The 13011-nt window shown below is 48.1% G+C and overlaps 1 protein-coding gene across 2 annotated transcripts in view; it reads left to right on the top strand.

The window, feature by feature from the left end:
- The window catches only part of Rab27a (RAB27A, member RAS oncogene family), a 65756-nt gene that overhangs the window by 49625 nt on the left and 3120 nt on the right, over positions 1-13011 (top strand). For both annotated transcript variants that reach the window (XM_045160407.1, XM_045160408.1), the window contains 3 exons: positions 2020-2105; positions 4020-4123; positions 9039-9162. In XM_045160407.1, coding sequence (XP_045016342.1) covers positions 2020-2105; positions 4020-4123; positions 9039-9162 — 314 coding nt within the window. The remainder of the gene's footprint in view (positions 1-2019; positions 2106-4019; positions 4124-9038; positions 9163-13011) is intronic.

Below are 13011 nucleotides of genomic sequence, written 5' to 3'. Positions count from 1 at the left end.
CCTTCCATATAAAAATCTGATCTTTGCATATCTGTGTGCTTTACTTAGTAGGAATTAAGAGGCCAGAAGTCAGGATCTAAAATTAAAGGGTACCTAGGAAAGCGTTCAATGCTCAGTCCATTCAGTATGACCCAGCAAGGCTGAGGCACAACTCAAACCAAGTGACTCTGCTGTTAAAAAGTTCCTTGCAGGGCTGGAGAAATGGCTTAGCAGTTAAGCGCTTGCCTGTAAAGCCCAAGGACCCCAGTTCGAGGCTTGATTCCCCAGTACCCACATAAGCCAGATGCACAAGGTGGTGTATGCGTCTGGAGTTCCTTTGCAGTGGCTGGAGGCCCAGATGTGCTCATTCCTCTCTGCCTCATTCTCTCTCTGTGGTTCTCAAATAAATAAATAAAAATAAACAAAGAAAGAAAGAAAGAAAGAAAGGAAGGAAGAAAGAAAGAAAGAAAGAAAAATGAGCAGAAGGGGACTGAAAATAAACAAACAAACAAAAAAAAGTTCCTTGCAAAGAGACTGATTAGATGGGGAGGGGATGTGATGGAGAATGGAATTTCAAAGGGGAAAAGGGGGGAGGGGGGCATTACCATGGGATATTTTTTATAATCATGAAAAATGTTTAATAAAATTGAGAAAATAAATAAATAAATAAATAAAATGCAAAAAAATATTAAATTTTAAAGTGTAAAGAAAAAAAAAGTTCCTTACAAGCTGGGATTGGTGGTGCACGCCTTTAGTCCCAGCACTTGGGAGGCAGAAGTAGGAGGATCCCTGTGAGTTCAAGGCCACCCTGAGACTCCATAGTGAATTCCAAGTCAGCCTGAGCTAGAGGGAGACCGTACCTCAAAAAAACTAGGTACATGCGTATATGTATGTTTGTATGTGGGTGCTTATTTTCACATGTATGTATGTATGTATGTGTATTAAAAAGCCCTGGAATGGACCAGATGAACATTCTGTCCTTGGAGCTGGGACCTTGCAGCTCCCTTGGCAGAACACACTCCATGGAAGACCTTTGTCATGAACCCCTAATTGCCTACTTCATGGATATTTGAGGAAACAGAGCCCTCCTCTGCACTGATAGAGAGACACCCCCCCCCCTGAGTTCCCCCCTATCATGGGGCCTCCTTGTGGGCCTCTGTCTCCCTCACCATGCTGTAAACATCACACCCCTGGGCAGCACTCCCCACTCCTCTGCTCCCTCACCATGCTGTGAACATCACACCCCTGGGCAGCATTCCGCACTCTGGCTCCAGCCTAACCCTCCAGGCAGCCGGGCAGCAGCCGTGAGTCCCGCTATGCAGGGCTCCGTGGCAGTAGATGCTATCAGATGAGCTGATGCCCCAGGCAGAAGGGGCAGGTGATGGACAGGCTTCATGACACGGGCCACACAGGGACAGACAACTGCGTGGCATCCAGATGGGAAGATTCAAGCCAAAAGGGAGCCAGAAATTTTTTTGCAGGGTGGCGGGGGGAGGATTAAGGCAGGGTCTCATGCCTGGCTTTAAAAGAAATATATATTGCAAGGAGAGACAGACAGAATGAGCATGCCAGGGCTTCTTACCACTGCAAACAAATTCCAGATGCACATTCGACTTTGCGCATCTGGCTTTACATGGGTGCAGGGGAATCAAACCCAGGTTGTTAGGTTTTGTAGATAAGCACCTTAGCTGCTGAGCCATCTCTCCAGCCCCCTGAATTTTTTTTTTTTTTTTTTTTGGTTTTCTGAGGTAGGGTCTCACTTTAGCCCAGGCTGACCTGGAATTCACTATGTAGTCTCAGGGTGGCCTTGAACTCACAGCAATCCTCCTATCTCTGCTTCCTGAGTGCTGGGATTAAAGGCATGCGCCACCACCCCCAGCTTCAAATTATTTTTGCCCAAATGCAATACCAACGTGTTTGCATCACAGATGGGGTCGTCTGGAGAAGTGCAGGCGGCTTCAGGTTTTGTGGCAAGAAGCAAGGGAAGAAGAGCTCTCGGGTCTCAGAGTTTCCCTCCGTCTGTTTCCTCTGGTATTTCAGGTGTACAGAGCCAACGGGCCAGATGGGGCTGTGGGCAGAGGCCAGAGGATCCACCTGCAGCTGTGGGACACAGCCGGGCAGGAGAGGTATGTCTCACTGTCCACTCCACTGAAGAAGAGGCTGGAGTGGTAGCCTTTTCATGGTGACCTGGGCAGGCATCACAGTGACCTGGGCAGTCAAAGCTGCATGGTAGTTTGAACCTGGATAGAGGTGCTGCCTCAGCCTGAGATGGTAATGGTGGCATTGTTTCCAACAAGGTTGAAGGAAGAATGGATCCTTTTCTTTCTCTCTAGAGAGAGAGAGAGAGAGAGAGAGGGAGAAATTGGCATGTCAGGGCCTCAGCCACTGCAATTGAAAACTCCAGATGCTTGTGCCACCTAGTGGGCATGTGCGACCTTGAACTTGCCTCACCTTTGTGCATCTGGCTTACGTGGGATCGGGAGAGTGGAACAGGGTTCCATAGGCTTTGCAAGCAAGCATCTTAACTGCTAAGCCATCTCTCCAGGTCCTTTTTTCTCTTATGAATGGATCCTTTTCTAAGTGGACCTTCTCACTTTAGATTTTTATTCTTTTTTTTTTTTTTTTTGAGGTAGAGTCTCATTCTAGCCCAGGCTGACCTGGAATTCACTATGTCATTCAGGGTGGCCTCAAAGTCACAGTGATCCTCCTACCTCTGCCTCCCAAGTTCTGGGATTAAAGGCATGTGCCACCACTCCTCCGGATGACTTTTATTCTCTTTCTTCTTTGTTTTAGTCTTGTATATATTTTTTTTTCTTCTTTTCCCTGTTGACTTTTGCTGTTTACTCAACTATAAGAAAACTGTAATGCTACTTGCATTATTATCTGAGTGTGGAAACCTAGTGGAAAATCTGGTTGGAATTAACTCACGTGGTCAGAGGTTATGGAACTAAGATAAGCCACAGGGCATCTAAGTTGCCTTCAGTCAGCTGCAGCCTCTGACTTCGTTTACAGCCTGTTTGAAGGATTTTATTACTTTTTAAATATTTTATTTATTTGCATCTGGCTTTATATGGGTACTGGAGAATTGAACCCAGGTCATTAAGCTTTGCTGGTAAACTCCTTAACCACTGAGTCATCTCTCCAGCCCCGTTTCTTTTCAAATTTTTATTAACAACTTCCATGACTTAAAAAAAAAATCCCATGGTAATACCTTCCCTCCCCCCACTTTCCCCTTTGAAACTCCATTCTCCTGTAATATTTTTTTTAAAAATTTTTATTAACATTTTCCATGATTATAAAATATATCCCATGGTAATTCCCTCCCTCCCCACCCCCACACTTTCCCCTTTGAAACTCCATTCTCCTGTAATATTTTTTTTTTATCATGGAAAACTTTAAGCATATGCAGAAGTAAACAGGAGAGTCAAATAAACCCTTGTCCTTTACTCAGTTTCAACAGTTGTCATGTTGTGACCAGTTGCACATCATATACGGCCCTTCCCTTGATGTTTCTCCCTTTCTCTCTCTCTCTCTCTCTCTCTCTCTCTCTCTCTCTCTCTCTCTCTTTCAAAGCAGGGTCTTGCTCTAGCTCAGGCTGACCTGAAATCCACTATGTAGTCTCAGAGTGGCCTTGAACTCTTGGCAATCCTCCTACCTCTGCCTCCCGAGTGCTGGGATTAAAGGCATGCGCCACCACGCCCGGCTCCCTGTCATATTATTTGGAAGCGAATCCTTGGTGTCTTATCAGCTTATTTGTAACTATTTTGTTAGGTATCTCTGAAAATAAGCATCTCTTATAAACACATTGATTAAAATATTTGATAAAAACCCAATATTGCTGATGAGCTGAAGAATTTCTGCCAGTATTTCCTTCTGTGGGGCTTCACATCCCGAGGTCTGCTAGCACAGCTCACACAGGGCTGAGCACCTGTCCCTACGCTTGGGATGGCACGGTGGCACTGTAGGAGGCCGAGGGGATGCTGGCGCTCTCTGAGCAGCCGGGCGCGGGCTCAGGTGACCAGTCCGCTTTGTGTCCCCAGGTTCCGCAGCTTGACCACGGCCTTCTTCCGGGACGCCATGGGCTTCCTTCTGCTGTTTGACCTGACGAATGAGCAAAGTTTCCTCAATGTCCGAAACTGGTTAAGTAAGTGTTTCTGCTTCCCTGCTTCCTGGCCTCCCCTCCCTGGAGTGCAACCCCCCCCCCAAGACCCCCTGTTAGGTCCAGGTCTAGCTGCCAATGCCAAACCCAAGAACAGGGGTTCTCAGTTTAGGCTAAAGATGACTGAGAAAGCCCGTGTTTATGGCCCTCCAAGGCTGGCTCTCTCAGCTGGGATGTCACCCTCGTAGGGACTGCCAGGAGAGCCCTGAGAGTGAGCCTGACTCAGCTAAGTCTTGGAGGCCCAGACTAAATCCTGAGTGCAGTTGGGTAGCATAGCTTTCACTGCGGTCGTCTTAGGCCAGAAGAGTAAGCAGGTCAGGCCCAAGCCAGTGCGCTCCTTAATGCAACTTCATGGCCACTTAGATCTCTAGATGCTCCAGGCATGGTGGCACACACATTCAGGAGGCAGAGGTAGGAGGATCACCATGAGTTTGAGGCTACCCTGAGAGTCCATAGTGAATTCCAGGTCAGCCTGGGCTAGAGTGAGACCCTACCTCAAAAGAACAACAAAAAATAAATAAAAAATTGTTTGAGAGCGAGCGGGGAGAGAATGAGTACACCAGGCCTCAGCCACTGCAAATGAAGTCTTGATACACGCACCACTTTGTGCATCTGGTGTTATGTGGGTACTGGGGAATTGAACCTGGGTCAGCAGACTTTGCAAACAAGTGCCTTTAACCACTGACCAATCTCTCCAGCTCCAAGTTTGCATTTTGAAAAAAAATAATTTTCTAACATTTTACTTATGACAGAGAGATAGAAAGAGGTAGAGAGAGAGAGAGAGAGAGGGAATGGGTATGCCAGGGCCTCTAGCCACTGCAAACGAACTCCAGATGTATGTGCTGCCTTGTACATCTGGCTTACGTGGGTCCTGGGGAATCAAAACTGGGTCCTCAGGCATCACAGGTAAGCATCTTAACCGCTAAGCCATCTCTCCAGTCCCAACTTTGCATTTTTTTTTTTAATATATTTTTAGCACTCTTTTTTAAATTATTTATTTATTTATTTGAGAGCGACAGACACAGAGAGAAAGACAGATAGAGGGAGAGAGAGAGAATGGGCGCGCCAGGGCTTCCAGCCTCTGCAAACGAACTCCAGACGCGTGCGCCCCCTTGTGCATCTGGCTAACGTGGGACCTGGGGAACCGAGCCTCGAACCGGGGTCCTTAGGCTTCACAGGCAAGCGTTTAACCGCTAAGCCATCTCTCCAGCCCCCAACTTTGCATTTTTGACAAGCTCTCTGGTGGTACTAAGGAGCTAGGCAGACCTAACGGGGATTAAGTTGTCTGCCCTTACTTTGACTTCACCATCTCTAGATGGAAAAACTGAGGTGTGAGGTGATTTTCTCAAGGTCACGGCACGTGGCAGAGCTGTGCTGCAACCCTAGGCCTGCTGGATCGGGAGTCCACGCTCAGATTCACAACAGAGCACATCCAGGTGCTTAGAGAGCCTGGAACCCCTCTGGAGACCAGGAGGGCTCTGCACCAGAGCAAATCAAGGCGGTTGTGGCTGGGTATACAAGGGCATAGGGGCTGGGCCTGGGAAGATGGCTCTGTGGTTACCAGTACTTGCTGCACAAGCGTGGTGACTGGATGTGGATCCTAGAACCCACATAGAGCTGGATTCCAATAGTGCTGCCGTCTATAATCTCAATGAGCCTAAGGTAACGGAAGGGGACCCAGGGGAATTCCATAGCTTGTGGGCCAACTAGTCTGTCATTCACAGTAGCAAAAGTCAACAAGAGCTGGGCGTGGTGGCACATGCTTTAATCCCAGTACTTGGGAGGCAGAGGTTAGAGGATCGCTGTGAACTCAAGGCCACCCCGAGACTACATAGTGAATTCCAGGTCAGCCTGGGCTAGAGCGAGACCCTACCTTGAAAAACCAAAACAAGCAAACAAAAAAAAAATCAACAAGAGAGACCCTGTCTCAAACAAGGTGGAAGGAAAGGACCACACCTGAGGTTGTCCTTTGAACTCCATATGGGTGCCATGGCACACATATGTCCCCCAACACACACACATGCCCCCCAACACACACATGTGCCCCCCAACACACACACACACACACACACACACACACACACACACACACACACACATGTGTGGACACTGCACATAAACTACCTGAAGGACATGAAACAAAGGGTTTACTGGCCACAGGACACAGCATGGTCTGTTTTTTTTTTTTTTTTTTTGGTTTTTCGAGGTAGGGTCTCACTCTAGCCCAGGCTGACCTGGAACTCACTATGGAGTCTCAGGGTGGCCTCAAACTCACAGTGATCCTCCGACCTCTGCCTCCCGAGTGCTGGAATTAAAGTTGTACACCACCATGCCTGGTTCACAGCATGGTCTTGACTGATTAGGTTTTAAGACCCTACTTGTTCCTTGAGGGCAACGGGGTGATGCCCTGAAATTCCACAGGAAGAGTCAGGCCTTTCCCCTGATAAGATGTGTCAATGACTGGACTTTATAGTGAGGAACTCAAGTGCCAAGGCTTCTGGTTAGCTGCCAGGAAAAACAAGGGAGTCCTCAGGCTTTGATAAGAGCCTTGTGAGAATGTCCAAGCTGGGTTACTTCTGATCTGGGAGGGGGAGGGGGAGGAAAGACCTCTGTTCTCCCTTCTTCGGGAGGTTGAACTGCATAGTAGGTGAAGCTTTTGTTTGACTCACTTTTTCTTTTTTCACAGTTGTGCTCCTTTTAGGTTTTCAGTGGAAAGATAAAAGTTGTAAAATAAGGATTGTGACAGTACCCCCCATGCCTGGTATTCTTTTCCCCATCAAATTCTGACTTTTAGGTTTTTGAGGTAGGGTCTCACTCTAGCCCAGGCTGACCTGGAATTCACTATGTAGCCTCAGGGTGGCCTCAGATTCATGGAGATCTTCCTACTTCTGCCTTCCAAGTGCTAGGATTAAAGGTGTAAGCTACCAGGCCTAGAAAATTCTGGTTTTTCTTTGTTTTGTGAGATAAGGACTCATGATGTAGTCCAGGCTGGCCCTGAACTCCGCCTCCTGAGTGATGGGATTACAGGCAGATACCACCATACCCATATTTTCTTTTTCATATACTAGTTCTGCCTTAGAATAACAGTAAAATGTGAAAGCCAGTTTAGGTATAAATAGGTTAATTTTTAGAAAGATAATTAGCAGGGCTGGGGTTATAGCTCAGTTGGTAGAATGCTTTCCAAACCCCAGGTTTGATCCTTAACACCCCATAAACCAGGCATGTGGCACACACCTCTAATCCCATCGTTGGGAGGCGGAGGCAGGAGGATCAGAAGTTCAAGGTCATACTGCAACACATATTGAGTTCAAGGCCAGCCTCAAGTACATGAAACCTTGTCTCAAGAAAAAAAAAGAGGGCTGGATTGATGGCTTAGCAGTTAAGGCACTTGCCTTCAAAGCCTGAGGCCCCATGTTCTATCCAGATCCCACATAAGCCAGACACACAAAGGTGATGCAAGCACAAGGTCACACATGCCTACTATGTGGCAGAAGCATCTGGAGTTTGATTGCCATGCTGAGGCTCTGGCGTGCCAATTCTTTTTCTCTCTGTCTGTCTTTCTCTTTTGCTCTTTCTAAAGAAAATAAATAAATACATACTCCGCTCTACTTGTGGGAGAATACAGTCACCCTCAAAAGTGTGTGTTGCCGGGCGTGGTGGCGCACACCATCATTCCTAGCACTCGGGAGGCAGAGGTAGGAGGATCGCTGTAAATTTGAGGCCACCCTGAGACTACATAGCCAATTCCAGGTCAGTATGAGCTACAGTGAGACCCTACCTCGAAAAACAAAACAAACAAACAAATAAAAGGAGTTGAAAATTGTTAGCTGGGCATGGTGGACGGTGGCGCCTGCCTTTAGTCCCAGAATTCAGGAGGATTGCTGAGAGTTCAAGGCCACCCTGAGACTACATAGTGAATTCCAGGTCAGCCTGGGCTAAAGTGAGACCCTGCCTCAAAAAACAAAACAAAACAAAACAAACAAAAAAGCACACCGGGAATCCCTCCAAGTTTCTTTCCTGGTCTCTTTCACTTGATCTTAGCCAAAAGGCTGAGAAGCGATTCTTGGTCACTTTCATAAAAAAAACAGGAGTTTTGTGGTATGTGTACCCACACTTTATTTTCAAGGTAGGGTCTCAATGTAGCCCAGGCTGACCTGGAATTCATTCTTTAGTCCCAGACTGGCCTCAACCTCACACCTCTGCCTTCCAAGTGCTGAGATTAAAGGTGCCCACCACCACACCTGGCTACAAACTTTTTGTTTTTTTGTGGTAGGGTCTTACTCTAGCTCAGGCTGACCTGGAATTTACACTGTAGTCTCAGAGTAGCCTTGAACTCAAGGTGATCCTTCTATCTCTGTTTCTTTCTTTTAAAAAATATTTTTATTTATTTATTTGAGCACGCATGAGAGAGAGAGAATGGGCATGCCAGGGCATCCAGCCACTGCAAATGAACTTTGGACGCATGTGCCACTTTGTGCATCTGCCTTATGTGGGTCTTGAGGAATCGAACCTGGGTCCTTTGGCTTTGTAGGCAAATGCCTTAACTGCTAAGCCATCTCTCCAGCCCTGCGTCTGTTTATTGACTGCTGGGATTAAAGGCGTACCCCACCATGCCTTCTACACACACTTTTGAGGGTTAGTGTATTCTCCCACAAGTAAGTAAACTGGAGTTTGTGTTAAGGACGGGAATAATTTTGCATTTCTATCCCATCCATTCAGTTTTTTTTTTTTTTAGATTAAAGTGTTAGTGCTTTGTGTGGTGCTAAGGATTTTCTATCAGCTCTTTATATCTGGATATTCATTTATAGTTTTCAAAAACGCTTTCACATCTATTCTCGATTGATTGTGTTCTTATTTTGTGATTTACCTATAATAACCTTTCTTATTTTTATGTGACTAGGCCAGCTACAAATGCACGCATACTGTGAAAACCCAGACATAGTATTATGTGGAAATAAGAGTGATCTGGAAGACCAGAGGGTAGTGAAGGAGGAGGAAGCCAGAGGACTTGCAGAGAAATATGGGTGAGTATTATGGAGAAATCTATAGGAAACATTAGCACATGGGGCTGGAGAGAGCTCAGTGGTTACATGCTTGCCCTTGCAAGCATAAGGACCTGAGTTTGACCCTCAGAACCCATGTGAAAATGCCAGATGTGGTGGTGCGTGTCTGCAGTCCTGGCACTGGGAGGTGGAGACGGGTGGATCCCTGGGGCTCCCTGGTCAGCCAGTCTGGTCTAATCCTATGCTCCAGGCCAAGGAGAGACCCTGTCAAGAAGAGATGGAGGGTGTTCCTGAAGATAATACCTGAGGTTGACCTCTGCTTGCCACATGCACTTGCGTACACATGAATATACACCCCCACATGGACATGCAAGCACACGTATACTCCCTCCCCCACACACGTGAGAAATAGTAGCACATGAATAACCAGAACAACAAAATGAAAAAGAAAACAAAGCAAGTCATTCAGCTGTAGGCCTTGTGAGGTGCACACACCACTCACAGGAACGCTGTATGATAGTGGGAGTCACAGGAGAAGCACAGGGTCGGGGTGTCCTCCAGTGTCTTGGTCCCATCAATCAATCTCTTGGTGTTTGCAGACGTGTTAAGTGTGCGGGCTCTTCATTAGAGAATAAAGCAGGAGGCTGTTAGGACAAAGGAAACTGTGTTCAACCAGGAGATTTCAAGGCCAGCTCACTGGGAAACCTCACTGGGAATTGTAGACCAGTCGTATTTTTGACTGGAGAAGGGGTGGAGATCTCCTTTGGTTCTGCCTTTGTGGTGGGAGGTTTACAGGATGCTGTTCCTCCTTAGACATGGCCCGGGTTGGGTTCTACATCACCCATGTAAAGCCAGGCACAAAGTGACACATGCGTCTAGAGCTCATTTGCAGTGGCAGGAGGCCCTGGCACTCCCATATTCTCTCTGTCTGTCTCTCTCAAATAAAAATTTTAAAAATGTTTTGATTAGAAATCTTAAAAAAGAAAAAAAAAAAAAGAAGCATTCCAGAGAGGGTAATGAACTGCAGATTGGTAAAAAGTCCAGGTGTCAAGGGTGCCTCCACCAAGGAATCTGTGTCTTATTGTATTCTTGTTTCTTTCATTGTGAGATACCAAATGTAGACTGAAACCTTACTGTTCAAGTAGGAGCAGCACTGGGTGTGGTGACACAGACTTTTAATCCCAGCACTTGTGAGGCAGAGGCAGGAGGATTGCTGTGAGTTCAAGGTAAGCCTGGGACTACATAGTGAATTCTAGGCCAGCCTGGGCAAGTGAGACCCTGCCTTGAGAAGAAAATAACAAAGTAGAAGGAAGTGAGACGAGACAGTTGGGGGGGGGGGGCTGCATGTACTCTAGCCGGTGCACCCAGGGCAGAATTGAAGGAGGCCAGGGAATAGCTTTTCTCTCTTTTTATTTATCTGTGGGGTGGAGGGAGACAGAGAGGGGGGGGAGGGAGGGAGAGAAAGAAAGGGAGAGCAAGAGAGAGCGAGAGAGAGCGCGTGCACATCAGTTCCTCCAGCAGTTGCAAAAGGACTGCAGATGCATGTGTCACTGTGCATCCATCTTTATGTAGGTAGTGGGAGATTGAACCCTAGTTGTTAGGCTTTGCAGACAAGCACCTTAGCTGTTGAGCTGTCTCTCCAGCCCAGCCTTTCTCTTTTAACTGTGTGACCACTTTTCCTTCCCTGGGCTGGTGGAGGTTCAGGAAGGACTCAGGCAGGATATGCCTGCCAGGTGAGGGAGTGGTCAGTAGAGGCCCAGTGGGAAGAAGCCAGGCTGTCAGCTTTGAATACCACCTCAGATTAGACTTGATGCCAGGAGGTCAGAGTGGGGAAAAGCCTGGGTGTGGAGGGATGTGAGGTACACTGTACCGGATCGGTGTGGAAGCTGTAGATAGGGTGATCTGAGAGCTGAGCCAGGGCTGGATTAGTGGGAAAGGGTAAGGTTGGGGTGAGAAAATCCCAGGGCAGGGCAGAGCCGGGCTTTTAAACCTTTCCCTATTCTGACTCCTGCGGTCCCACTGTGGGTAGGATTTGCAATCTGGTGTGGGGCTTTTCACCCCGGGGCAGGTGACCTTGAGCCGTGTTAGAAACACCGGAGCGTGTGATAATTGCACACGTGCGGGCCGCACTTCACTGCCGTCACGGTTACAGGGTTTCCACCGCACACTGCTAGGAAGAGCTCTGTGGCAGGGATCTGCCCTCGTGGGAGCAGCTGGAAGTGTTGTCTCTGTGTCAGCTGCTGAAGCTTGAAGCCAGGCAGTCCGGATGTCACGGGTGTCAAGTGAGGGGCGGCTATGAACAGGGAGGGCCAGCTGGGGCCCGAAACGGTGGCATCCGCAGTGCCAGCGGTGGGTGCCCCTGTCCCTGGTGCCTGGGCGGCAGGTAAAAGCTGAGCTCTTCACCCTGGGCTTCGGAGGCGGAGGAGCCAGGGCTGGGGGAGGGGCAGGTGCCTATCTGGTTGTTAGACCGCGATGACTCAGCAGAGGAGTGCCCGCAGATGCCAGCTTACAAATGGGTATGCGTCACCTTCTGCCCGCCAAGTTCCTCCCGCAGATGCCCTCTGTGGTCCACCCTTACTGAAAAGGAACTTCGGGGAAAAGCCCAGCTAAGTGGGCCCATTAGAGATGGGGTGTGGGCACGGGCCCGCGTGGGTTTCCTGCCCTGTGGCACAGCGACGGAGCCCACAGCGGTTCTGCCGTGCCCCTTCTCCGCGAGAGGCACTTAAACGTGCACAGGAAATGGGGAGAGGTCAGGTGCCACCGAGGGCTGGAGTGCTGAAGGTGGGGCTCATTGACCATGGGTTATTTCACAGGGAGGGGCTCAGTCTATAGTTTTTTCAAGGTGGTTGTCTCACTGTAGCCCAGGCTGGCCTCGGATTCAGTGATCCTCTTACCTTTGTGTGGTGGTTTGATTCAGGTGTCCCCCACAAACTTAGATGTTCTGAATGCTGGGTTCCCAGCTGATGGAGATTTGGGAATTAATGCCTTCTGCAGGCAGTGTATTGTTGGAGGCGGGCTTATGGGTGTTATAGCCAGTTTCCCCATGCCAGTGTTTGGCACACTCTCCTGTTGCTATTGTCCACCTTATGTGGGCCAGGGGGTGATGTCCACCCTCTGCTCATGCCATCATTTTCCCCTGCCATTGTGGAGCTTCCCCTCGAGCCTGTAAGCCAAAATAAACCTCTTTTCCCCACAAGTTGCTCTTAGTTGGGTGATTTCTACCAGCAATATGAACCTGACTGCAACACTTTGCTTCCATAGTGCTGGGAATAAAGGTGTGCCTTGTGTCTGTAGGTTTTGAATTGAGTTAAAACGAGAAGATTTTTAAAAAATTTATTTGAGCGAGAGAGAAAGAGGCACATAGAAGGATGGGCATGCCAGAGCCTCCAGCTGCTGCAAACAAATGCCACCTTGTGCATCTAGCTTATGTGGGCCCTGGGGAATTGAACCTGGGTCCTCTGGCTTTGCCGGCAAGTGCCTTAACCACTAAGTCATCTCTCCAGCTCAAGAAGAGAAGGTTTTGATGGATGAGAAGAAATGAACTCCAGAAGGGACAGGAATGGAAGAATTCCTGTAGGGCTGGGCATGGTGGTTCACACTTTTAAACCATGACCCAGGAGGCGAAAGTAGGATTGCTGTGAATTTAAGGCCAGTTTGAGACTACATAGTGAATTCCAGGCCAGCCTGGGCTACAGCGAGACCCTACCTGAAAGAAAAAAAAAAAAGCATTGCTCCTACCTCAGCCTCCTGAGCGCTGGGACTAAGGCGTGCAACACCACACCCGGCTCTCCAGAATGTCTTCATGCTGCTTATTCTGATTTGAGCACATTTATCCTTGAGTTTGTTTGATGATGATGTGTGTAGGATCAA

The sequence above is a fragment of the Jaculus jaculus genome, chromosome 10 (assembly GCF_020740685.1).
Source record: "Jaculus jaculus isolate mJacJac1 chromosome 10, mJacJac1.mat.Y.cur, whole genome shotgun sequence".
In the NCBI taxonomy this organism is placed as follows: domain Eukaryota; kingdom Metazoa; phylum Chordata; class Mammalia; order Rodentia; family Dipodidae; genus Jaculus; species Jaculus jaculus.
This window is presented reverse-complemented; position numbering and strand designations above follow the sequence as displayed.